At 41.4% G+C, this 26,485-nt stretch overlaps 1 protein-coding gene across 1 annotated transcript in view; it reads left to right on the forward strand.

Moving 5' to 3' along the window:
• The window catches only part of gpr158b (G protein-coupled receptor 158b), a 91,937-nt gene that overhangs the window by 2,583 nt on the left and 62,869 nt on the right, over nt 1-26,485 (forward strand). The window contains exon 2 of the mRNA XM_075483899.1: nt 5,830-5,935. Within this exon, the coding sequence (XP_075340014.1) occupies nt 5,830-5,935 (106 nt within the window). The remainder of the gene's footprint in view (nt 1-5,829; nt 5,936-26,485) is intronic.

Raw genomic sequence — 26,485 nt, forward strand, 5'->3', positions numbered from 1 at the left:
AACAATAGAATAGCAGTAAAGGCATTTAATGAGTCATGAGACTTTATGAAACCCGCAGAACTGTAACCCATCTGTTGGAACCAGATGGAGTAAAAGCATCTTCCCAGCTATGAATATAGACCTTTCTCATTTATTAAGCGTGCCTGTCAAACACAGCTGTACATTTTTACTGCCGCAGCCTATAATCTAATGAATACTGCCAGCTTTACACAATGTGTTTCTGATGGGTTGTATGCAGGCTGGATGTGGTTGGAGGGTGGGGGTAGCACTTAGGTGCACAAAAACACCCAAGGATCTCATATTTCAAGCTCCCACTCAAAGAGTGTCTTGAAATGATCAATGCAGCCATGAATAAACAATGAAATATCAACTAAAGCCACTGCTGGTTGCACCAGTCTCAGTAAACTTGTTTCGCTCATGTGTCAGTTTCAGTTTCTGTTTATATTGATAGCATATAATTGAAAAATTCAAAGTTGTGTTTTCATCTTTTAAAAGAACATAACACAGTACTGTGCAAAAGTCTCCCCTCATTTCTTTATCCTTTGCTTCCAAGCAGCCAGACTTTCTTGTAATCTTTTAAAGTGGTCTTGAGCAATAGTTCTCCAGGCTTTCTGAAGCTCTTTTAAAGTTTTTCTTTGAACATTGACGGCTTTTTCACAAATTTTCCGTCCATGACTTGAACCTGATCCCTTCCAGGTGAAGCATTAAAAAAGGCCCCTAATTTAAGGGATGAACCAGTGTTGTGTCAGAAAACAGACAACATAGCAAAGAATGAAATTAAAATGATTCTCATAGCGGCCTGTTGCAAAGACATATAATTTGGTCCACTTTCTTTAGTTGCATCTATAACAAATATAGAAGATAACAGCAGATGAACTGTATCTGAAAGAGATGTTCTTAAGAAATAAGAAAGACCTGACACAGAACCTGAGAGATGCATCTGGACCTTCAGCGGATCCATCTACTGTTAACTGAAGCCTCATCAGAAATGGGCTCCATGGAAGGGTGGCTGTCAAGAAGCCATTCTTCAGGAAGGGAAACAGGGAGAAAAGGCTGAGGTATGCCAAATGACACAAGAAGTGGACTGAAAATCAGTGGCAACAGGTCTTATGGAGGGATGAATCCTCCCTTGTATATACTGTATTTCCATTATGTTTGCATGTTTTTCAATAAGTCACTTAATTTATTTTCCATTTTCCTGGAAATATGTAGAGAAATTAGGTGTGACTCAAGTCTTTTACACTGTACTGTGTGTTTTCTTCTTCTTTGAGACTTAAACTGACCTGAAATTAACGACTACTTGGCCTCTTACTATAACCTGTACCCTAACTTCATAAATATATATGTAATTTGGTGACTTGATTTTGCCCCAAAAGGGAGAGAGGTCACTACAATATGATAATTTTTGTCCCCACAACATGAGTGGTACAAGTCTACACACACTGTGTTTCACACTCACAGTGTGTAGTTGCAGCTCCAGTGACATGCTGAATAAAATCTTAACTGTAACCAGAGAATACCCAAGATAAACCGACTCTGGACACAATCAGACGTCTACAGGCTGCCTGCACTGTGTCATGTGTGTCATTTGCGATTCAGCCTGGCATCCGTCCACCTGGTGGATGTGTCCCCGAGCGAAGGGCTGCATCATTACTTGCTCCAGGGACGGTCACTGTTGGAGCCTCACGGCATGACCAAGAGCTGCTTTGGATTTTTAAGGGACTTAATTTGCTATAACTGCACAGCAACCAGATATGACAGAGATGGCTGACGATAGCAGGGTATCCGGTTGAATCAGTATCATCACAGTTTTAGTCTTCTGAGAAATCTGACACGCAAGTAATACAGCAGCTCAGAGGTCAAGCATCTCTCCTGTAGGGCACACACAGTTTCATTTTGCCATTCCAGCAGAATCTGTCTGCTTTACGTATTACAACAAATGATGGGTTATTACCCAAAGAAAACCAACGACATGATGGGGGTGTTTAACCAGCTGAGAGAAATCAAAGACCTGCTTATGTTTGTTGCTTGAGGCATCTGAAAATATTAAGTTTGATTAAGTTAATTAAATCGATAGCTTAAATGATTATGACATTTTACAACTCACAGTGAGTTTTTGGCATTCAGAAGCAAAGAAGTCATCTCATGCATTAAATCCAATTTGCGAAGTTGCATTCTGGTATAAATAAAGCGCAGAGCAGCAATAAATCAACTGAACTGTCAGTACGAAGCGACATTTTCATTGGCTAATTTTTAAGAATGAAAGCGTTTTGCCATATGTTAACAAATAAAAAGCCCCCCAAAAATTGTTTGCTTTTAGTGATGTTGTTTAGCATCTATCGGAATTGGCCGTGAGGTCAGCAGCCAGAGCCAAGTGCAGTCAGGTTGGGACAAAACACAACAAAGAGAGAGTGTACATTGTACACATTTAACCAAGTGTAAATACAGCTGCTGCTACAAAAGCAGATGCATGTAGCTCTCCTTCGCACTCCATTTTCTCTCACATCTGAAGTTTTGCTGCGTCCTCCACCAAACTCAGTCCTGTGAAGAGATTTGTAAGAATAGAAAGCTACCTGGCTCTGGCAAGAAAGCCCAAGTCAGTGGCGAGTTCCACCATGTACTTCTCCACCTTGCATCAGCCTGCCTCCACATCCTGTTTCTCATCTCTTTTTGTGCTACTCTCTCAGTCTCTTCAAGTTTGAAACATGAGGATTTTACATTGAGGTTTTGTGAGCCTCATCAGAATGTAAGTGACAGTTTCAGGTTTGAAGCCGAACGGGGAGGTAATGAGAAAGGAAGGGCGACTGCCTTGAGGCGCTGCGCCGAACAGATTACTTTGCATTCAGTAGGGAAATTCAAGCTGATATGACTGTTTCTTTTAGTCTGTCAGGGCAAGCTGTGCACTTGCTTTTGGGTGCAACAAGCAACAATTTAACATCTGTGAGAAACACAATAAGGCTGAGACAGATAGAACAAAAAAAATCATTGTGAAGGATACAGACACCTCACCCCAGGCTGGATTATGCAGAGAATAACATGGAGGTAATGATGGCAGTGGTGAACAGTAGTCAGAGGCGACTTGATGTCTGATCAAAAATTCATAACATGCTTATCCTGTTGCATACAGCATAGCTTCACTTTGCTTCTAGATACTTAAAACCCTTCTCTTGTGTCAGCTTGCAATTGATGGTTCCCAAACACAATATCTAACACATCTCTGTCACTTGAAGGAGTCAACGCATAGTCCTCCCTGTCTCTGTTTCTGTCTGTTTCTGTGTTTTATGAGAGGCAGTGGCCAAAGCTTCTCTCTGTGATTGTTTGTTCCACTTCCCAGCAGGCAGATGGAGGTAACAGGTGTCAGGCTCCAACAAAACAAAGGATAGACAGAATGTGTGTGAGTGCGCAGCCTTTCTTTTAGGGGAGAAATAGACAGGAGAGGGTAATCAAAAAAGGCTCTTTTACATGTATGTGTATGTGATGAGATAGAGAGAGAGAGAGAGACATGGACAGATATAGAAACCGGGCTGGGCTCCAATCACAGCAGGATAGCTGAAGTGAACTTAGTTCCGTCAGATTAATTCCTGGCCAGAGCTCCTCTCATGCTGTACTGGAGGAGCAACACTCAACAGTATTTAACCTTATCCACTTCCCAGCGTGGATCTGATGACTCACCACTGCATCGGACATCAACAAGAATTCATAAATTCACCTTCTTGTTTCAGTGTCCAAGCAGCATGAAAGCTAAAAGATAAAGTTCCACCAAACAGGACCGAGCTGCAGATAACAAACCACGCGTGTAAAAGCTGCAGAATCACCTGCTTATCTTGGGATTTTCTGAAGTTTCCTTTTTTGTCAACAAATCTAATGAAAAGACCCTAAAAAAACTATGCAGTACATATTTTTTTTTCTGTCTATCAGGTGAAAATATTTTCTCAAGGCATATACCAACATAAAAAAATCTGAGCCGTTGGCTGACATTTCTTTTGGCCTTCTGCGGGTTTTTGAAAGTTAGGATTGCTAACATACTTAACTAGTGACAGTGTCCTTAGTTTGGAAAATGCCATAATACAACATGTGAACAAAGCTTGCTTTGTGGGTACTTTTCAAACAGGTGGCTCTAACACGAATAAAGGCAAACACAACAGGTCGTGCACCTACTGGCAGTGCCAGCGACAACATTTGGCTACGACTGTAGCTCTACCTTTCAGAATTTGTGACATTCTGACCTCTGATATTACATACTACAGTGAAGGCAACAATTTTGTTTTTAAAACAAGCAATATCAATGCCAGATTAAAAAAAAAAAATAGAAACATTTAAAAAAAAATGCAGCTTCTAATAAGCTACCACTTCCACTACTAAGGGAAAGTGGTGTGCTGTATTCCACCCTCAACACCTGTCACACAGGTATTCATAGTATCCTGCATGTACTTTGATTTTGGAACTGTGAATGCACTAGAAAAACAGCACCATTTACCTTTTAACTGCTAAAATGTCTTTATAGTGACAGGAGGAGACAAATGAAATGAGGAAAAAAGGTATGGAAATTACTTTAAAGCATTATCATTTGCATTAGACGCTAAATGATTTGGCTACCATTGCACAAATTGTTTTAATTTGAGATTGTAAGATTTCCCTCAAGGAAATAGTAAATAGATATAATTACTGCCGATGGCTACAACAGAAACCTAACTGGCCCACTGAGATTGGTGTGCAACACAATAACATAAAGAAGACTACAAACCATGGGCTGTGCCCAATTTTCACTGTGAGTCTCATCTCCTGCCTTTTCCACCGCTGACTTAGGGGTTTTTATACTTATCGTTGTTGTTAAGTCCTGTTTTGAATAAATTAAGTAGAGAGTTAGTAGAAGCAGAACAGGCTCCAACAATCTAGTATATCCTCATTGGTTGAAACTGTTCCTTTTGCAAGGATTATCTATTAAAAAAATCAATCATGTGAAATTAAAGGAACTTTTACACATTTATATTACATTAGTACATAAACACATTCAATTTACATTAGATTTAGAGTGTACTGTTAGGGATAAAAACAGACAGATCAAACAGACGGCTCATCCTCAATCTTGAAGATTTTAAACTTCAACATGCTTATACTGTCATCGTCATTTTGGGGACTTTATCGATGGTTCGTTTGAATCCATTGGGATTTGGTATTTGAGTTGGGATTATCGAAGAGCAGAGAGGATTAAGTTCAACACAGATTTCTTGTTTGTGGCATAACCAAAACCTCAACAACAAGATGAAGCAACACACCGAACACATCTAATGTTGAGGCAGATTAATCAAGGAAAACATCCGCAGCACTTTTAAGAGTTTGCACCTTAGAGGCTACTGACGGCATTTTAATAGTGTGTCATACAATTACAAGCTTATTTCCACAAAAAGTAGAACTTACACAAAACACAACCTGCACATCCCACAACTGTTTCAAACACATTTGACCTGACTTCCCGTGAGCATTGTTCTGCATTCTGCTTCATTCTCTGCCTCTGTGTCATCCTCTGGCCTCTTCACTTTCACTTCCTTCCTGCCTCACTTTACTTCATCAACATGTTGGACCTTCATTTCATTAACTGACCCCCAACATCTTTTCATTTCCACTTTTCTCTTTCTTTTGAAAGGTAATTCATTTTCCTTTTATGACTGGTAACATTTGCCTGCTTCTGCACTGGTGATTTTTACCTTTTTGTTTTCTCCCCATAATTCAGTCACTTGATAATTTCCATGACCTTTTCCCTCTCTGCCTCCCTCTCCGTCCTTCTCTCCTACTGTTCTGCCTCTTACCCTCCATCTTCCCCTCTGACAGGGGTGTTGTTCGTGTCGATGTGAACCTGCAGGATGTGGACATTGATCAGTGCTCCAACACAGGCTGGTTTGCTGGGACTCATCGATGTAATCTCACAAGCATGGAGGTATGGTCTTACAACCATTACGAATCAGCAATAAAAAAAAAAAAGTATCATTATACTGCTTGTATGTATTTTGCAGTCGTGGTGTGATATGAGTGAAATGAGAGAACTATACTCAGTCAAATATTTAGATTCAGTAAGCCCCAACATGTATCTTTCAAACTAACTTGAGGCTTGAGGAGCACATTTGACTGAGGTCTTCCTGCTTCATAACAATTTGTTTCTCTCATTTTGTGGAGAGCATCAGTAAACTGTGAAAGTAAAGCTGTACAAAGTACAAAGTAAGGGGTACGAGTTAGATAAGGCTAAGCTGAAAAGTAACAATAGAAACAAAAAGAATTCAAACAAACGAAGTGAAAATGATGAAATTTTACCATACCAGACAGTAACAATGCTAACATGCTAATGTTAGCAACCCAGTCTGACAGCAAAACCTGCACAGAAACGGATTAGAGAGGGCCACAGCGTTAATGAAACAGTCATTTTGTGAAACAAACAAGTCACAAAACAACTGTTGCATAATGTTTAACAGGCAGATTTGATGTGGATGACAGTCAGAGGAGCCGAGTTCAAGTTCCACTCTGTGCACTGATGTTTTAACGTAGCTTCACTTTCGAATGTCATTTTTGCATTCAGTGGCTGTTTGGTTTTGCTTGCTGCTTTGCTTTGATTTTACACATTACAAACTTCTTGATGATGGTTGGCGTTCGAGATAAACGGTTAGAGTCTGGAAATGATCATTGCTTTAAACAAAGTACTGAAAACAGACACCACACTAATGTATTGTGCCAAAATGTCCTTTTCCTGGGCCTGTCGTGTTTTCATTACTATGGAAACAAAGTCTTCTGTTTCGTGACTTTTTCAAATTTTTTGGGGATTGTTCAGCAGACATGCTTTGCATGTTTGCCATCTTTTGCACACAAGCATTTATATAGTAAAACAGGATGGTTTTGCACATATTAAGTCACACCAAATTTTATGGCAATCCAGTAAAATGATGACACATGTCAGTCTCCAATGCACCTCTGGACTTGAGGCTGAAATATTTTATTACTTAATTATTCCTCTGCAAAAGTATGTTTTCTGGTGTGTGTGTGTGTAGCCATTTTTTATTTCAATCCATCCAATAGTTTTACTTAAAAGCTAAAATGGTATCCCCAGGATGTCACTGGAAGGAAAATCCTGGAACCCTCTCTGCCACTCATTTTACCAGTGTGGTCTTAAAAAGTCCGGCACAAAAATACATGACCATCAGCTCCACAATTCTTTCTTTTCCTCTCTGGACCATAATGGTGAACTGATCAACAGAATGACTGTGCTACACAAAGACCAACATTTCCTGCAGTTGGGATAATGTGTGGGAAAAGTAAACACACACCGCGCTAAACGTTTGTGGACTTTATCCTTCAGGGTTATTGTCTGAAATGATGAGGGTTGTTGTGGTGGTGTGCGTGAACAGTATTTGTTATCAGTGTGGTTACTTTGATGAAACTAGCCGCAGACATACACCATGCTTCCTAACTTTGAGTGATAGCTGCAGAGCGAGGAGATGGATGTGCGTTTTGTGTCAGTTAGAGTGCTGTTTGCATGTAAGATGGCTCTCCTGTGCCTTTCGCCCATGTCCTTGCCGATGTGTTAGTTTTTAATGGGATGTTTTGCAGGGAATCTCTGGGACTCCAGCAGGGGAGAGTGGCTGCTCAGGCTTGCGTGGCATGTTGTTGGCATTATTATGTATAATACATGCAGTGTAATGACTTGCAGCAGTATGACATGAATAATTGACCATGCTTTTTGTCTGTGGGCCTCCCCCTCTCTTACTATGTCATGGGGAGGGGTGGTGGGCTCCATGTTTGTCTGCATGTAACCCTCTGCATTGTTCCATTCTCTCCCATGGCTGCTGTCTGGTTCAATCTGATTGGTGTTGTTGAGTGTACTGTACGTCTGTTCAGATGTGTGCGCAGATGGCGTTGTGTCTTATGTTATCATCACCGTGATGGACAGAGATAGCCTTTTACATACCAAGACTATTCTAGGCCGTCCGTGTCTAAGCACTGGCAATGAAATGCTTTGAATAATCCTGTGTGTGTGTTCAGTCTGTACGTATTAGGATTCTGCACATGTGCAAGTTTGCCTTCTTCTCTCTGTGAAAACATTGTTTTTCTAAACCTTGTGAATAAACTTAGACCTAAAACAATCTGGACTCACACTTTGGGGATGATCATTATGGAGTTTACCACTAATTACCTTTCTCTGATTAAATTCTTTCACAGTCCATCTATGGTCAAGCACATCCAATGATTCACTGCTGTCTTCAGCCAGCAGTGTTATTTGTCTCTGGCCGTATGAAATGCAGCCGTGTGGGTAGCAGAAATGAAGGCACTGAAAAACAGCAGAGAATTAAAACTTTATTTCAAAGTAACAAAAATGGTTTGTTAGAGGAATGGAGTCATCGAATAGAGCAATACTTTTCTTGCTGGTATTTGAAGGCTTATATAGACCGTTCTACTAACAATCTCTTTTGAATCTAAGTCCATTTTAAAATGAGTGCAGTTCAGGAGAGAATGAACAATCTTTTAGTTGATCAAACAATAACCTCTAGGGCGGAGAAAATCGATAAGGGTCAGTCTGTGGACAGTAAGAATCAGGCGCGAGCTGAAGTAGTTCACAATAATTCAAAACGAAATGTTGAAGGTGAGATGGCAAGCTGTGCAGGGGCGTTAGAGCTAAGTGTAAATCGAGTGTAAATTTGAAATTCACAGTAGAATATGCCCTCTTTTGCATTTTAGTTTCCCTCAACCAATCAAAATGTGGTTAAAACACCATTAAAGGATAAAACCGTTTTATTGACATTGGGCCCTTGATTTCACATTATAGCATGATGTTCTACTCACCCCTGCTTGTTGTTGAACATTTGGAGCTGTTCCGAAGATATTCGAGAGTCGTCTGGCTGCTCTCTTGAGATATTCGGCCATGAAACGGTTTCCTATGGGCAACGTTATACAGGCACAAACTATGCTTTTTATAATTTATTAATTACTGTACACTAGCACTGATAACGTGGAGGTGCGTCGCTTACTTACTACTTAAATCCGGGTTATTGTAATTTTGATTTTTTTGTCGTAAAGTGGGTGTTACTGACGTCATCGTCGTGCTACTGCCACAGACAGCCCACAGACCTGCTGCCTATTTATTCATTCGGCTAAAATTCAAAATTAGTAACCCGGATTTTTTTAAGTAAGCGACGCACCTCCACCTTATCAGTGCTGGTGTAGAGTAATTAATAAATTATAAACAGCATAGTTTGTGCCTGTATAAGCTTGCCCATAGGAAACCGTTTCATGGCCGAATATCTCAAGAGAGCAGCCAGACGCCTCGCGAATATCTTTGGAACAGCTCCAAATGTTCAACAACAAGCAGGGGTGAGTAGAACATCATGTTATAATGTGAAATCAAGGGCCCAATGTCAAAAAACCGGTCTTATCCTTTAAGTCATTGCCTGGGAATTCACATGCTGCTTTGCGCGCGATTTCATTCACACTGCAAGGGCAGCATGGAAACCACCGCCCTTATTTTTGCCTGTGTTAGGGAACCAATCACAGAACGGGGGGGGGGGGGGGGGGGGGCAGCAAGACGATGACGATGTCAGCCTTAGAAAGTGTTTTAAGTAGCTTAGAACGCAAGTTTACTTTTATTTTTCTTCTTCTTCCTCGTCAAATTTCTGTCGTTCTACATACGTCATCTGGTATAAGTGATACAATTGGCTATGAATCGCGCGCAAAGCAGCATGGGAAGAACCAGACGCCATTTGATAGACATTCGTAGCGCCCAATAAACGACTCTAGGCATTCGTAAACCACGCCTCAAATACGAGAAAATGCACACCTAGTTCCCAGACCACCATCTCATCGAGATGTGGACGCGTCAGCCAGGCTAAGTATGTCACACAATTGAGTTGAATTCGGTTTTTTCTTTAGCGCTAGTGTCCAAAAATGAACAGTATCTTCAACCAGCAACGGGCCACAGACCGGAACTGGAATCCAGGCTGGCTCTGACAAGGACCTTAGCCTCCATATGTGGTTTAAATGAATACTTTATTCCCTTCAAAGATAGGGATAAAGATAAAAAATGAATTAAAGAAAATATTCTATGTACAAAATGCTGGACATCCATCCCTTGCATGTCACTTTGATCTCAAAATGGTAACTGCTTCAGGCTATATTTTAGGCCTTTAAACTTTTGTCCAAAAACGTTTTGGTTTGTGCAGAATCTGCATTCTTTTATATATCCACACTCTATGGTACTGATGCAAGCTACTAAAAACAGCAGTTAAAATAGCAACATAACCAATGCTAACAGATTCCCAATGGCAATCTGAACATTTAAGTTGGCCATCATGCTAGTTAACAGTGTTAGTAATGCGACTGTAGCATTTGCTGAATAGCATTAAGTGCAACATGGCTTCTCAGTGGAGCTTTGAAGCAGAAATCCTGTTCTGAGGTACCATCACTGTCATCACTAAAAACTGGAAGTAATAGAGCTGTCATCATTTTGATAAGGAAAAATATCATCTAGGGTGTAATCCAACAGCATGCTGTAAAACAAGCAGAAAAATAAGCTCTTTACCTTTGAGTTAATGTTTCATGAAGACGGCTGAATGCGACTGATAAACAGCAAGCGTGCGGCTGTATAAAACTGTCAAGTGGTTTGTCAATGTTTTTGTGAATGTGAAATGTTCCGTCTCTTGTTTCTGCCTCTGCCCTCCCATTTGTCATTTTGCGCCGACTCTTTCTTTGGCGCTCCACTGCTTTCATTCCTTTTCCCAGCTCGCTCACCGCTCGATGGGATCGGTTGCTTAGTTCTGCTGTTTAGCCAATCTATTGCCCGTACTTTAGTGGGGTTCTTTCGGGACCTTACCTCCATTTTCTCGTTCAAATCAAAGCTTGAACACATTGAAGTTTGGAAACGTTCAGGAGAAAAAAAAAAACAATATTTGGCTGAAAAAACGGTATCTCAGTACCTCACAGAGACAACATCAAGCAGGGGGAAAAAAGTGCTTTTGGTGCCAGTATCTTAAGTTTCTGAGTTTAGCTAAATGCAGTTTTTTGGGAAATGAGCTGTGAAAAGTCAATGTGAGGCTCATTGCTTTCTCTTCCCAGCACAAGCATACCCTGAGGCTTAGTCCTGGAGAAAGATAATAATAAGGCTCTTGTAACGTAATTGAGCATCATGTGATCTCCAGAACGAGTTGTGCTTCCCTTGACATCGTAACCGCCTCAGTTATCAGTTTGTAGTTTCTCAACCGTACTATTAAGACTGCATTTTTTTATGTGCATTTACATGGTGGAGAAATATGAATAAACATGCAATAGGTCCAAATATAAATACAAATCACAGTACTATGATTATCCGATTGCAGCAGGAATTCAAACCTCTTTTAGTCTGTTTGCTTGTGAGTATATAGATCTGCAATCTGCCCTCCTCAGAGAGGAGCTGGCTTACATCGGCCTCGACTGACTCGGCTGAAGCTCTGACCTTGTGTAGATTTATGAGACTCTTTTAAAGGCAACTTTGCTCATCTTTTGGTGTTGGGGAGGTAGTAAAACTGGGGCTTTATAAGAGATTTATTTCTTCATCCGACAGGAGACTGATGAGAGATCTGCAAGCTGTAAACAAAAACCGTGACTTATGTGTTGATGTTACATGATTTAAACTGTGAGGCAATCAGAAACTGTTCCTCCAGTTTGCCGTCCAGTTTTTTGGTTGCTTCTGGTTGCTTGTTATGCCTCAGATGTTATGAAGAACAAACGTGTCGACCAACTTGTAGTAAAATTGCTGCAAAACAATCCGTCCCACTGGCAGTTTGCAAAATTGTCACAGCACAAATTGAGATGGTAGTAATATTTCATATAAGTTTATTATTGTATTCATTTTCGAGGACAAGACTTATGTCTTTAATCTGCACTGACAAGAAGATAGTTGCGAAAAGGCCAACAGTCTCATTGCATTTCATGAAAACACATTTTATTGCCCAGGAGACATGAATTAATCTCCCATCAGACCCCTTACTTTGATATTTTTCTTCAATCTTTACTCATATTCTTACTTTGTCTTTCACTCATTGTTTGGTTCAATTTAGGCAGGTTACCTGGTCAGGGTTCGGAAAATATCACGGCTCGCCTTAACAGTTTCAGTATCTTAAACCTTGATACAGTTAACGAGGATTTGATTTGTAAAGATATAGTGGTGTGATGATGTTCTGAAGAGGCAGTTCAGGCTTGATTCCTCTGTGTGCTCCATTCTCTGGCTCTGTGTTTGGGTGACTCACATCTACTGTTTTTTTTTTTTTATCTTTTTTTCTACCATGCTGCCTTTATGTAGCAACTTGATCGATGAGCAGAAAGAATCCTCTGGAACTGCTCCTTGAAACCGTTCCTTGCAGCTCTTGTCTGGAGTTCTTGTCTCTGTTCTGTTTAGTATTTTTCAACTTTTGACTTCTTAGGGCGTGAAAATGTCTGCATTTGTGAATACTTTATATATTTCTATTTCTTATTTTCACATAGTGATGTGCTGTTAGCCTTTGAACACCTATGATGGTCCACTCGACATGGAGTGAGAGAAACCTATATGGATAGCTGCTTTCATGAAACCTGCTTAATCTGTACTCATGAACTCAGTGTTGTGGCAGCACAACCCTGTCATATTTCCAGCATGCAAGATGGGGCCATTTTCCCAAAGCCCGTGGCAAAGTCTCAGACTTTGGGGTTGATTTTCAGTCATATTGTTAATGGAAATCCTAAAAATATGAACAGAAGGGCTTCTTTTCGTTATTGAAGACAATTCACCCCTCATCCGAAAGACTTTTGGGGAGATTCAAGCTTAGTCACACATGCACAGGGGTGTCCTCTGGTGTTGGTGCCTGTACACACCGACTGCAATATGAGACTATGACAGCAAATGCAACAAATGTCACTCTGGTGGGTTTGGCCAGGTCCCCTGATGGGTCTGAAATACACAGAAGCATCCTTTGGTGTCTGTTCCTGATGTCGGCACGGCTGCACAGCAGCAGCAAAAGTCACAAACATGAAGTGTTTTCTTATGAAAAATCGACATGGTCCTCATACAGAGGTAGGAGAGGGCGGTAGAGAAAAGTCACACACAAAACACATGACTTGAGTCGGAGACCTTCAAGTTCAAGCTGTTTTTTTTTTTTTTTAAATGTCCTCGTTTTCATTCAACTCTCGTTATTGTTTGTTAGGTTTAAGCATCAATCAGTTAGGTCCAGTTTGAAATGAAGGTTGCTGTGGGCTTTGAATTATAATGTCCAACATGTCAATCCACTGCTTGACATACTGACAGCATATTCTAAACCGTTTCCTGATGTTTACTCGGCTCGTTGAAAACCGATGCTTAAAAAAAATGGCCACACATGAGAAGGGGCTCTGCAGCTGTGCATGTTAATACAAGTGATTCCGTGGTGTGTGGTACAAAGCGAGTGAACTGTGAGGGTTTTCTTTTTAAGAAAATAAATCACAGTTTCGAGGCTAAAAAGCATATCCCAAAGAGAAGGGATAATACTAGAGTCCACACTGCTTTGCTTTTCCCAAGATAAGAAGCTCTCTAAGAAGGTTAAAGGGCTCCAAGTCAAGGCTTACGTTTCACTTCTGTTTATTGTGATTAAAGTTTTTGCTACACCCAGTGGTTTTATAAGGTCTTAGAGTGGACTTTTAAAACCTATCTCACTGTGTGGACAACTTTTTGCTGTGCAATACTTTAAAAAATGACGCTGGGTGTCACAAAAACATTGATATTTTGTATCCATCCACAGAAATACCACTAAATTAGCTCATTTAAAAAGAACTTTAAACCTTTCTTTAATTTTTTTCTTCACATTCTCAGAGCACTCCATAGATTCATCACTTTATTACTTTTGTGTCCCACCGGATTTATTGCTAATGTTTTGGAATAGAGTACTGCAGCATCTCTCAGGTTAACTACGCTCATTATGTCTTGGTTTCAGTGAAGAGCACCATCAAAACACCAGCGTAAACCTTTAAGTTGTCAGTTCCACATGTGGCTGAGTGCGATTCTTCTCCTTCTTGGTCTTTTTCCTGGTCTGCCCAGATACAGTAAAGCTAGGATGTGTCACCATGAACCAAATACAAGACTTCATGCATTATGGATATTCAGACGTAGGGGAAGCATCTTACATAAGGATCCACTGCTTATATAATTAGATGAAGACTTGAGGATGATGATTTGTGTGGGTAATTTGCCACTGGATGCATCTAAGCAGGCTTATGGACTTTCATTATTTTATTTAGCTTGTTTTTTGTTTTTTTATAAGTAAAAAGGAGATGTATGCAGTTTCTTTGCATGTGTTGTTGCCTGTATGCATGTGTTTTTTTTAACCAGTCGTGTGAAACATGCTGCTGGAGATAAAGGGCTTCAAAGGCAGAGCTCTGCTAATGAGTGTAAACTGCTGTGACAGCCAAAGAGGGTTACCCCTTCTGTCTCTCCTCTGGGCTTTCTCTTCATTTTTCACAGCACTTCTTTGTCTCCCTTTCCCTACCTTGTCCTCACGCTCTATTAATGTCTCCACACATTCTCTCAAATTTCTCCATATCTTGGTTTCTCTTGTACTCCATTGTTTTCGATTTTCCTTCCTCTGACACCCCCACTTCTTATCTGTGTCTCCATTTCCTAGAACCCAATCGTCTCCTCAGAGAGATTATCACCCCATCTGCCAACATGCCATTCTCTTGTTTTTGTCGGCTTAACACATGAAATAATTGTATGAACTGCAAGCAGTAATTGAGGAGCTGCCTCTTCCCATGTGGACACTTAAAATCTCTGCAGTCTTTTATTTATGGGTTTACCTTTATGATGACAGGGGGTGCTCAGTTCTGAGTAATGGGAAGAGCATCACCACTCTGTCTGGCTGCAGCTCAATTTCGATTCAAAGGGTTGTTGGAGCCCCCGTATTCTGAAAAAGTAATTAGATGTGGCCCTTCTTTGCTCTGTTGCAGGGTAAAATAAACTGTAGGGGCTTAAGAAAAGCACATGAATATAAATCTTTATTTATGCCTCTGTGCGAGCACTTAGGAATCCTCATTGTAACTGGATTAGACGATGATTTAACCACAAGGCTGAAAGTCAGTATAAATACTGTATGTAAGTGAAGGAATACAGTATAAATGAATAAGACTGTTGTAGATGTTAATAGAGAAGGATGTTTAGTTGTGCTGGATATGGAGTTCGTCCAATGTCATACCATCTTTGTCAGGAAAAGCAGTAAGGCTCCTTTTTTAAGCTTATTTTTAGTGATTTTTAAAGGTTTACTTAATAATCAGAAGAGACAAACAAACTAAATAACCCTTTCTCTCTCTTTTCCTGTTTAACCATCCTTTCTGTGTTTTGTTCTGCCAGCGGCTCTCCATCTCTCCTTAGAGGAGTGAAGCTCTTCGGCTATAGACTGAAATGTTTTGTAGGTTTGGCTCATCTTTACACCATCTGGCAATGGATGTGTGCGTACTTATTTCGTAATCTAAGAGACCGTTGGTGTTTATATTCAAAGCTGCATGAAACAGTCAGTGAAAATGTAATCAAGCAATCCCACTAATTTAAAGTTCTCCTCTGCTAAAATTCAAGTTTAAAGACGCAGCTCTGATATTGCTGAAGGGGAAGTTGCATCAGCAGTATACGGCCACACGCTGGCTCATACGTTTCTGTTGTACTAAACACTCTGTTGAAGTATTTAGTTTAAAATAAATAAAGGAGTTTGTTCGACGTTGAAATGCTTTAAATCACGCGGGCTTTCTTAAACTAGCGTCACGGGTCTTTGGTGGATTGATCCAGAGCCTTCAGCAGAGCCTGCATAAATGTGCTACACCACTGTGAGCAACGGTAACTCCAGTTTTATGAGAAGGCAGGGAGCTAAATAACTAAATTACCTTTCCATGCTTTTAAATGAAATCACCGCTACAGATAGAAGAAAATGAGGACTGTGAGGGAGATGATGTGTACGACTGCTGAACACATTGAGTCCATACATGCACTGGCAGGGCTTTAAAAGCAAGGACAAGGCCCAAAACAGCAAGCATGACTACTGGTTGTGCTCGCATGAACAGGTCTGATACGGTTTACAGCCAGTTACATTTTACACTTGTGTTCCACAAGGATGTTATTTTTTAGAAAAGCACCATGCTTTGTAGATATAGAATCACAACTGTTCGGATCTGCATCTTTAATGGGATACTTGTTGGTGTGGTGGTTAGCACGGTCGCCTCACGGTAAAAAGGTTCCTGGTTTGAATCTCGGCTTGCAGTTGCAGTTTGGTATTTTCCCCTCACATGTGGGTTCTCTCTGGATACTCCTACCATACAAAAAAAATGCATGTTAGGTCAGTCGGTGATTCTAACTTGGCCCCAGGTGTGAGTGTGCATGGTTGTTTGTCTCTGTTGGTTCTGTGATGGATTGGCGACCCGTCCACGGTGCACCTTGCCTTTGGTGCTGTGGCGAAACAAAAATGGATGGTTGGAAAGCTTGTCAAAGACAAAAGATATCCGGCTACAGCATATACTCTACGTTAATCTGGCGTACAAGCAGATTTTTTTTCCATCACATACTTTCAGTCGTGTGCAGCACATATTGATTTAAGAAATCTGACAATGGATGTCACAAAGGAAATTCTTCAAATATTACTGCCTTACAACAACTTAACTGTTTGACTCTTAAAGCTTTATTGTATCTGTTGTACTTTACTTTCAGGTTTTAGCAGATGCTGGTGTTATATTCCATTGTAAAGGGACCTTTGTAAGGCTTTCATGCTTGAACTTTTAGATGTTTTTTAAATTTGAAACTCTTGACAATCTCGTTTTTTCCTGTTATCTTTTTATCCTGCACGCCCACCCTCAATTTTCTCTGCTGGTATTATTGTGCAAAAGATGAGCTTTCGAACAGATTTTGGATACATTTGGAAATATTTTTCACCATGTGAATATATGATTAGATCTATTTAAAAAAACAGGATTTAGGTGCCTCATGCATATCCACAAATGTACATTGATTATGTCAAGGTCTTCATATGTTTTCAATTTTGTAATTTAACTTGTGTCAAATTTGAATTAAGGAAGAATAAGAAGGACAAGGATGCCTCTAATTTGGAGAGGAGAATGATGACGGTGAGAATGAGTAGTGACAGCAGCGAGGGACAGTCATTGGGAAGGTTTCATTCTCGACAGACAAACACTATTCCCTCTCTAATCTACAGCCTGCAGCTTAGCAGCAATATGCAGGAGCCTGTCTAGTCGGCTACAGCAGTTGGATCTTAATTGACTGAGGCCTCCCAGTTGAGCCCATGTGGGGAGCTGGAGACCACCCACCCAGATGTCTGTGCGGGAGAACTGAGGGGTCCATCTCAAAAGTCTTAAAATGCCAGTTGAGACTTGCATTTCACTCCTGACACATTTCCTTCGGCTGCACATTAGTGGTGAATATTTTGCTCACGTAGCTAACTAAAATATAAATCACAACCTTGAATTCTATCATTGCTGTTTCCTCAGCTAATGTCCTTAAAGGAAACGAAAAAAAAAAAATCACTCACATCACTCAGCTCAGCCCTCCTGACGACTCTGCAACTGCGACAAGCCCTGAAATCAATAACTGGCTATATATCCCAGTTTTGCCTCAAAGACTGAAGGAGAAATTCCAGACATCCTTAAGCCCAAGTTCTCCTCTCCTCAAACATACAATGTTTCAGTGGTCGGTATAGTCTTCTGAAACAACAGCAGGCATCTTCCCTACCCCGGGGACAGAGTGATTGTAATGCTTTTAGGGTTTGATGCTTTCAGTGTATTTATAGCTCTCTGAGGGATGCTGAGTGCTCTCTCTATGCCTCTTTTTGTCTCTTGCCAACTCTCATCATGGTGTCGTGTTCACAGCTTTGTAGCAAACTGCACGGAGAGAAAACGGAAGCAGGTACCACAGGCTGCAGTCCAAACATGAGGGTGCTCTGTGGGAACGTTAAAAGATGATTCATTTTCAGATTTCAGGCTGCTTTTGTGAGAAGAAATTGCAATCACTTCCACGGGAAGTATGTTTTACGCCATCCAATCTATCAGGAGATATTGTTGCTGATGCTTCTGTCATGCTACATCTTAAGGTTTAGTTAGGAGAACAGATTTGATGATGAACAGGTAAGAGTATCATTTTGTCCATTAGTTTCTTGGAATTAGATCAGACAGTTACTCTGGGGGATTGGTTAGCTGCCATTGACTGAAAGCTGGAAGCATAGTTGACCTTATTTGTGTTAAGTTTGGCTCTGGTGTAAAGTTAGCTTTATGCAAATTAAGCTATACTCAAGATGTTTACATTGAGCTCTTTGATATGTATTTACATCGGTATAACATTCTATCAGTAGAAAAAGCAGTCAGTCAGTCAGACATTTACATGCACAGTTCACTATGATTACAGCTCAATATAGCCAGCTGAATATAGATTTTGCTGCCATTTGGGGACAGTCTCTGAGTTGCGGGCTGCTCTTGGCTCTTTACCTCTGCTCTGCTTTGGAAAAGACAGAAGTCAAAGTGGACAAAGGTCTGCTATATAGAGTCGTCAACTGTGCGTTGTTAACTTCCTGGAGGACTGTGATGTCTGTCCGTCCAAGTTGAAAAAATGGCCATATGCACGTGTTACACTTCCCCTTCCTTCAAAGGGGAATAGTGAAGAACAGACACAAGACACAATGTTACTGTCATCACGTCCAGTGTTGTAATGCAATTTTTCATAAGAACAATGGGCCTCATGCAAGAACCGTTCGTACGCACAGATTTGTTCTTAAATAGTCCGTACGAGTGATTTAAGAGAATTTGCGCATTCACCAATCTTTTCGTATTTTACGTTTTCTTTCAGGTACGAACAGAATTTACGAGTGATCCAGAGCTGTCGTAGGAGTTTCGTAAAATAGTCCACTGTTATTCAAATCACGTTTGCTTGACTAATGGATTGTATATTTTATTACTTTGAAGAAAACATAAATAAACATACATTATACCCCATACTGATGCTGACATTATTCTGTTTGACTTGAATTGTGCACTAATTGAAGGTTCATTTGAATCTGTATATAACAAGGTCAATGGGAAGCGTAACCAGCGGCTGTCTTGCTACTTTTGGATGCCTTAGCGCATCAGGCTCTTGGAAGAGACCGTGTGGAGAGACGAATGGCTGACATCGCGATTAAGATTGCCAAGTACTGTGCTGCTACAAATATGCAGCTTGCTAGAGCCAAAACTCCAGAGAAAAACACGCCGATCAAACCCAATTCCACCACACATCCAGGTCCTCACCCCCCTTGGATTTTTGGGGATACAGGTCGTTTAGGCCATTGGCGTTTAGGCCGCAGTTGTTTAGGCCGACAGAGGAGTCGTTTAGGCCACAGGGAGCAGTCGTTTAGGCCCCCCTGCAGTCGTTTAGGCCAGGCTACCTGAGCAGCTGAAATCTTTATTACATCTAGCAAGAAAACTATGGTGAGTAAAACTTAGGTGAAGCTGCACATACTCAAGCCAACATTGTTACTCTAAACAGATTTAACTTCAACCTTATTTCATAAAACAGAGAGAACATGAGTACAGACATAAAATATATGAATAAGCAAAGAGTTTACCTTCAAAGGGGAATAGTGAAGAACAGACACAAGACACGATGTTACTGTCGTCACGTCCAGTGGACGAGCAGCAGCAACACGTTTCCCCTTCGCTAACTCAGACATAATCAAATGAGACTCGATCAGCAGGTAAGACTCTCAAAACAAACTTTGAAGAAATTACTCTAAGAAAACAATGTACAATGAAAAAATAACTAAATAATATTCCAGTATTGGCATTTTAAACACGTTATTGTTTTAATGCATTTTTCTACCGCTCTGTCATTGCAAGACCGGAGTAGCTGATCATGGATCACTCGATTATGGCCCTGTCACACTGTTGCGTATGAGAGAAGCATATGAGTTGCGTATGAAAATTATCACTCATACGCTGGTATACGCTGACATACGCCAGGGGAACGTTAGGCATAGGTTGTATACGTTTCAAGCACGCTGGCATACGTTGGCATACGCTGAGGCAGAAATACATTTTTGAACATGCTCAAAACTTTTGTGCGTATGGTTAATACGCTAAACATACGCTAGGCATACGCTGAATACGCTAGAGGTACGACATAGGTACGTTACTGATAGGTCGAGAACGCTGGACATAAATTGCCATATGTTGGCATGAAGGTGTACCGTACAGCTAGCGTATTTATAGCCTCCGCCCGTCTGCCGCCTCCATCTCCGCCAGACGGGCGGAGATGGAGGCGGCAGGCAACCGACGATTCACGGGAGCGGTCAGGATGAGGAGTTGGGGATCTTGATCGCTCAGAAGCATGTAACTCATCAGCCGCAGGTGCATCAGGCATTTCAACAGGTTTGGGTGAGAATGATTCTTGTGTTTTTTTGCCTTTTCCTCAGCCCAGGGCCCGGGCAATCGACGATTGCTTCTTGGGAGGCATGATCAAGATGAATGTCTCGAGAGATGTTGATAGCGCGTCGTCTACTGCAATAATGGAGCAAATGTGGAAAGGCTGCTGATATAGGCGCGTTGAAACGTACGCTGGGCATGCGCAGTTCATATGCTACTCATACACTAGTCATTTTTTATTTTCAAGGACTTTTCGTGCATATGAAAATTATATTATTAATTTTCATACGCAACTCATACGCTTCTCTCATACGCAACAGTGTGACAGGGCCTTTAGCAAATCAGTGTGCTAATGCTATCACAAGTTCTCTTCTACTAAGACACACATAACAATGTGTTCTTGCTTCTCTCCAGGCACCACCATGAATGAAAACAAAACACTTTTTAACCAAGTAGTATATTCTTTCTTTGTGTTCAATAGTAAACATATTTATAACCATTACACACAGACTTTGCCTTGAAGTTACCTGAATAGTTATTTAAAGTTATAAAATTGGGATTTTATTAGCTCAGGAGGAAGAGCAGTCGCCTTCTAATTGGAAGGACGATGGTTTGACTCCCGGCTTCTCTGGGCCGCATGTCGAAGTGCCCTTGTGCAAGATGCTGAACCCCTACTGATGTGTGAATACATAGAACAAGTGTAGCGTGCTGTTGTTCTAGAATGCGCTGCTGAGGGTGGCAGCACGTTGGAGTAGCTCTGTACCTCACATAGAGATTTTTCTTTTTTTCTAAATTTCATTCCTGTTATTTCTTGGAAGAAATTGCATTTTTTGGACAACTGTTCCTTCCTGCCTTGGATGCTGTGCAGCTGGATTAATTTTTCCCAATACTTTTGTATATTTTACTCTTTTGTCATGATGCATCACCATAGCAACAAGGTGGTTTACAACAGGGAGCAGCTGAATAACATTGGAAAAGCAGAAATAATTCGACAACTGAAGCCAGAAATCCCACTGGAATTGAAAAGGAGGCGTCGTGGATGCAGAGCAGGAGCAAAGAGGAGAGAAAGAAAGAAGAAGTTCAAACCATCTCTGCCATCCTGCATCATGGGAAATGTAAGATCGTTAGCTAACAAGTTGGATGAACTTTTAGCCTTGATAAGGACTCAGCAAGAATATCGGGAATGTAGCATTATGTGTTTTACTGAGACATGGCTACAGGATCATATACCCGACTCCAGCGTCTCTCTGCCGGGCTTCCTGACTGTACGAGCAGATCGAGATTTAAAGAGTAGCAGGAAAAGGAAAGGGGGTGGATTGGCTGTGCTTGTCAACAACAGATGGTGTCACCCAGGACATGTTACTGTGAAGAGTCGTATCTGCAGTCCTGACATTGAACTATTGGCAGTAAGTTTTCGTCCATATTATTTGCCAAGAGAGTTCACCAGTGTTGTTTTGGTGGCTGTTTACATTCCACCCTCAGCTGTTGCCGACACTGCATGTGATGTCATCAGTTCCGTTGTTGCTAAGATACAGACTCAACACCCCAATTCTTTTGTGGCAATATCTGGTGATTTTAATCATGCCTCACTCTCTGCTACACTGCCAACTTTTCAACAGTTTGTCAGCTGCTCTACCAGAGAAAACAAGACATTGGATTTGTTTTACACAAATGTCAAGGATTCATACATTTCCAAATCAAGACCTCCCCTGGGTAAATCAGATCACAACCTTGTTTTTCTCTGTTCAGCATATAAACCCCTTGTCCAGAGACTACCTGTCACAAAAGGGACTGTTAGAAAGTGGTCAGAGGAAGCTGAAGAAGCCTTACAGGGTTGTTTTGATGCAACCGATTGGATTTCTCTTTGTAAGCCACATGGAGAGGACATTAATGCCATGACTGAGTGTGTGACTGACTATATAAACTTCTGTGTGGACAACACCATCCCCACCAGAACAGTGAGATGCTTCCCAAATAACAAACCCTGGATCACCAGTGAGCTAAAGGAACTATTGAACAGGAAAAAAAGAGCCTTTAGGGAGCGAGACAGGGAGTTACTGAGGAGTATACAGAAGCAGCTCAAAGTCAAGATCAGAGAGAGCAAGGAGGTGTATAGAAAGAAGCTTGAGAGTAAACTGCAGAGGAACAATATCAGAGATGTGTGGTCAGGAATGAAGAAGATCACAGGCCTCAAGCAGAGGGAGGATCGGATGGATGGAAGTCTGGACAGAGCAAATGAGCTGAACACATTCTTCAACAGATTCAGTTCAGGAACAAGCTCACCATCCTCCCCTCCTGTTCCCAGCCAAAGAGACATCCCACCCTCCTCTGACCCACAGCTTTCCTGTAACATCTCCACCTCCACCTCAGTCATGGATTCTTCTGCTTCCACTAGTTTGTCATCAACCCAATCAGGAGATGCTGCTGTCCCCTTTGCCTCCCCCTCCCACTTTTCTGTTTCTAGAAGTCAGGTGAAGAGGCAGTTGGAGAGACTGAACCGGAACAAGGCTGCAGGTCCAGATGGTGTCAGCCCCCGAGTCCTGAAGGCCTGTGCAGAGCAGCTCTGTGGGATTCTGCAACACCTTTTCAACCTTAGCTTGACCCAAGAGAAGGTACCACTGTTGTGGAAGACATCCTGTCTGGTTCCGGTACCAAAGAAAACTCACCCTTCAGACATCAATGACTACAGACCTGTTGCCCTGACATCCCACATCATGAAGGTCCTGGAGAGACTCCTGTTGACCCACCTGTGTAAGCAAACCAGCACATATCAGGACCCCCTGCAGTTTGCTTATCGCCATGGAGTTGGAGTTGAAGACGCTATCATACACCTGCTTCAACAAACCCACTGTCATCTGGATAAAGCAGGCAGCACTGTGAGGATCATGTTCTTTGATTTCTCCAGTGCATTTAACACAATCCAGCCTGATCTGCTTCGTCTGAAACTCCAGAAGACTCAAGTCAGACTCCTGTCATCTACAGAAATATTCAGATGACTCTGCAGTTGTCGGGTGTATCAGTGATGGACAAGAAGCTGAGTACAGAGAGCTGGTGGACCGCTTTGTGGCATGGTGTGGGAACAATCATCTCATCTTGAATGTTAACAAAACAAAGGAGATGATTGTAGATTTCAGGAGAAACAAGGTCAGATCAAACCCTGTTTCCATCATGGGAGAAGAAGTGGAGGTGGTTGAGGAATATAAATACCTTGGTGTTCATGTGGACAACAGACTGGACTGGAGACACAACAGTGAAGCCATCTACAAGAAAGGACAGAGCAGACTGTACTTCTTGAGGAAGCTAAGGTCCTTCAAGGTTTGCAACAAGATGTTGCAGATCTTCTACAAGTCTGTTGTTGAGAGCGTCATTTCCTCTTGCGTCATCTGTTGGGGCAGGAGCATCAGAACCAGGGACCTAAAAAGACTCAACAACCTGATAAAGAAGGCTGGTTCTGTTCTGGGGACGACTGTGGAACCTCTGGAGACAATAATGCAAAGAAGGATTTTGCATAAAATCAAGAGAATTATGGACAACCCTGAACATCCTCTCCATGAGACTGTTATCAGAAAACAGAGTCTCTTCAGTCAAAGGCTTCTTCAGTTTGGATGCAAAACGGACCGCTACAGGAAATCTTTCCTGCCCACAGCCATCAACATCTATAATAACTCTTTGATTTAATTGAGCTACATCAACATTTAATTTCCCTCTGGGATAAATAAAGTATTTTTGAATTGAATTGAATTTGAATTAATGGGTGAATGTGGCATAATGTGAAAGCGCCATGAGTGGTCAGCTAGACCATGATACAAGCACGGTCCATTTACCATTAGAGCAGAACTGAAGATGCTTTAAATGACTGCAAGTTGAGACGCAGTCTTAATGGGCTGGTTTCCAATCACAATTTCTTGTAAATTTTAGCATCTAACAAGAATCCAGAAGAATATGTGAATGAGAGCAGCATTATTGGGAATTAAGCTGTCTTGATCTACATTCTATTTATTACTGTTACACAAAAAGATGAACATGGTCCCTTGTTGCAATTCTTTGTTGTTAGCCACTTCTTCAATTCAATTCAATTAAAAAATACTGTATGCTGAACAAAATTTATAGAGCATGTTTACAGCGCCTAGGCCAGTCTAGTGAGTTTATTGAGTCTAGTTGAGCTTAAACATGCATAGGGATTTAATCTCCAACATTCATTTTAAAAGTCGTACTGATACAACAATTATCTTTTTATCTAGTGTTGTGTAAATGTGTAAATTAAAGATTGTAAAAATTCTCCAGATGGCATTTGCGTAAGCCGCTATAAATTTATGAAATTTGAATTGTTTTAAATGGAGAAAATTCACTCTTCCTTTGTTCCCATTTTGAGTTGCTGCTAACTTGGTTCTTCCTTCAGAATTCCTCTCTGTCTGACTGCCGTCTACTGCAGGTGAAAATATTAAGTACTCTTACGTAATTCAGGCAACCATACTTTTCAAGAGCAAAGTGAGGAAAGGTGTGACAGATGAGGCCCCCCAGCAGTCTGGGAATATAGCAGCTTAACTATGGGATGTTTCATGGTCACCTGAGCCATCTCTAACTATGAGCTTTATCAAAAAGGAAAGTTTTGAAGGCAGAAAGGGTGTCTGCTTCCCGGACATTTACTGGCAGCTGGTTCCACAGAGAGGGGCCTGATAACTGAAGGCTCTGCCTCCCATTCTACTTTTAGAAACTCTGGGAACCTCAAGTAAACCTGCAATTTGGGAACGAAGTGCTCTATTAGGAAAATATCTAACAATGAGATCTTTAAGATATGATGGAGCTCGAGCTTTATATGTGAGGAGAAGAATCTTAAATTCCATTCTGAATTTAACAGGGAGGCAATGAAGAGAAGCTAAAGCTGGAGAAATATGATCTCTCCTGTTAGTTCTCATCAGAACTCTGGCTGCAGCATTTTGGATCAGCTGAAGGCTTTTCAGAGAATATGTGGGACAGCCCAATAATAAAGAATTACAGTTCTGTCAGAACCACTCTCGTCAAAACGAGACGAGAACAGAGATGAATTTCAGAAGCTTATTCTGAATGCATACAATTTATGTTTGGCGGTATGGCTCTGTTCGGAGGAAGTTCCCGACTTTCCCATGAGCTCCATGGAAGCCAAGACAGGGAACAGCAGCATCCTCAGGTGGAGTGCCTTCCATTTGCTGTAAAGGCAACAAACCCCCTAGAACAGAGCAAGCAACAATGAACAACAGTATGACATTGTTTGGCAATGAGAGTCGGTGGAGCAGGGGAGGTGGTGGGTGCAAGCAGAGAGCAAAAAAAAGCAGTGACAGCAAACCAAGTTTAAATGAAGTGCCCCAAATGCTAGCATCCAATTGCGAGCATCAGTTGATTACCCATTGAGCGCAGCTGGCCATAAGGGTTGGGTCGGCGTCAGCCAATAGGCAAAGGGCGCGTTGACTACGTGGTCTGCCAGAACTAACGCGATGCTCCATTTCTGTCAGAACCACTCTCGTCAAAACGAGACGAGAACAGAGATGAATTTCAGAAGCTTATTCTGAATGCATACAATTTATGTTTGGCGGTATGGCTCTGTTCGGAGGAAGTTCCCGACTTTCCCATGAGCTCCATGGAAGCCAAGACAGGGAACAGCAGCATCCTCAGGTGGAGTGCCTTCCATTTGCTGTAAAGGCAACAAACCCCCCCCAAACAGACCATACTGAAATGCAGCCAGCCAATTGGATTGTTGGACCAGGGTGTCCTACAACCCCCCAAGTGACCATACCGGAACGCAGCCATCCAATTGATAAGTTGGAACCAGGGTATCCTACCCCCCCCAACGATTTATTAGCTACCAACGTGTGACACCATTATGATTAGTAGTAGTATATTACAAAATAATTATTAAACCGCGACTAAGCTTGACGTTAAAAAGGTGGAACTGCCGTGGGCTCACATTACCACAGACTGAAATGTGATGCGAGTATTTAATTGGGGCAAGCATTGAACTCAACCACTTAGGTACACCATAAAAATATATTCGGTCTCCACAGCAGCGACAGCGCTTTGCGGCAGGGCAAAGCAGAGCAAGATCCAAGCAAAGCAGCAA

This window comes from Odontesthes bonariensis, chromosome 14 (assembly GCF_027942865.1).
Source record: "Odontesthes bonariensis isolate fOdoBon6 chromosome 14, fOdoBon6.hap1, whole genome shotgun sequence".
NCBI classification, from domain to species: domain Eukaryota; kingdom Metazoa; phylum Chordata; class Actinopteri; order Atheriniformes; family Atherinopsidae; genus Odontesthes; species Odontesthes bonariensis.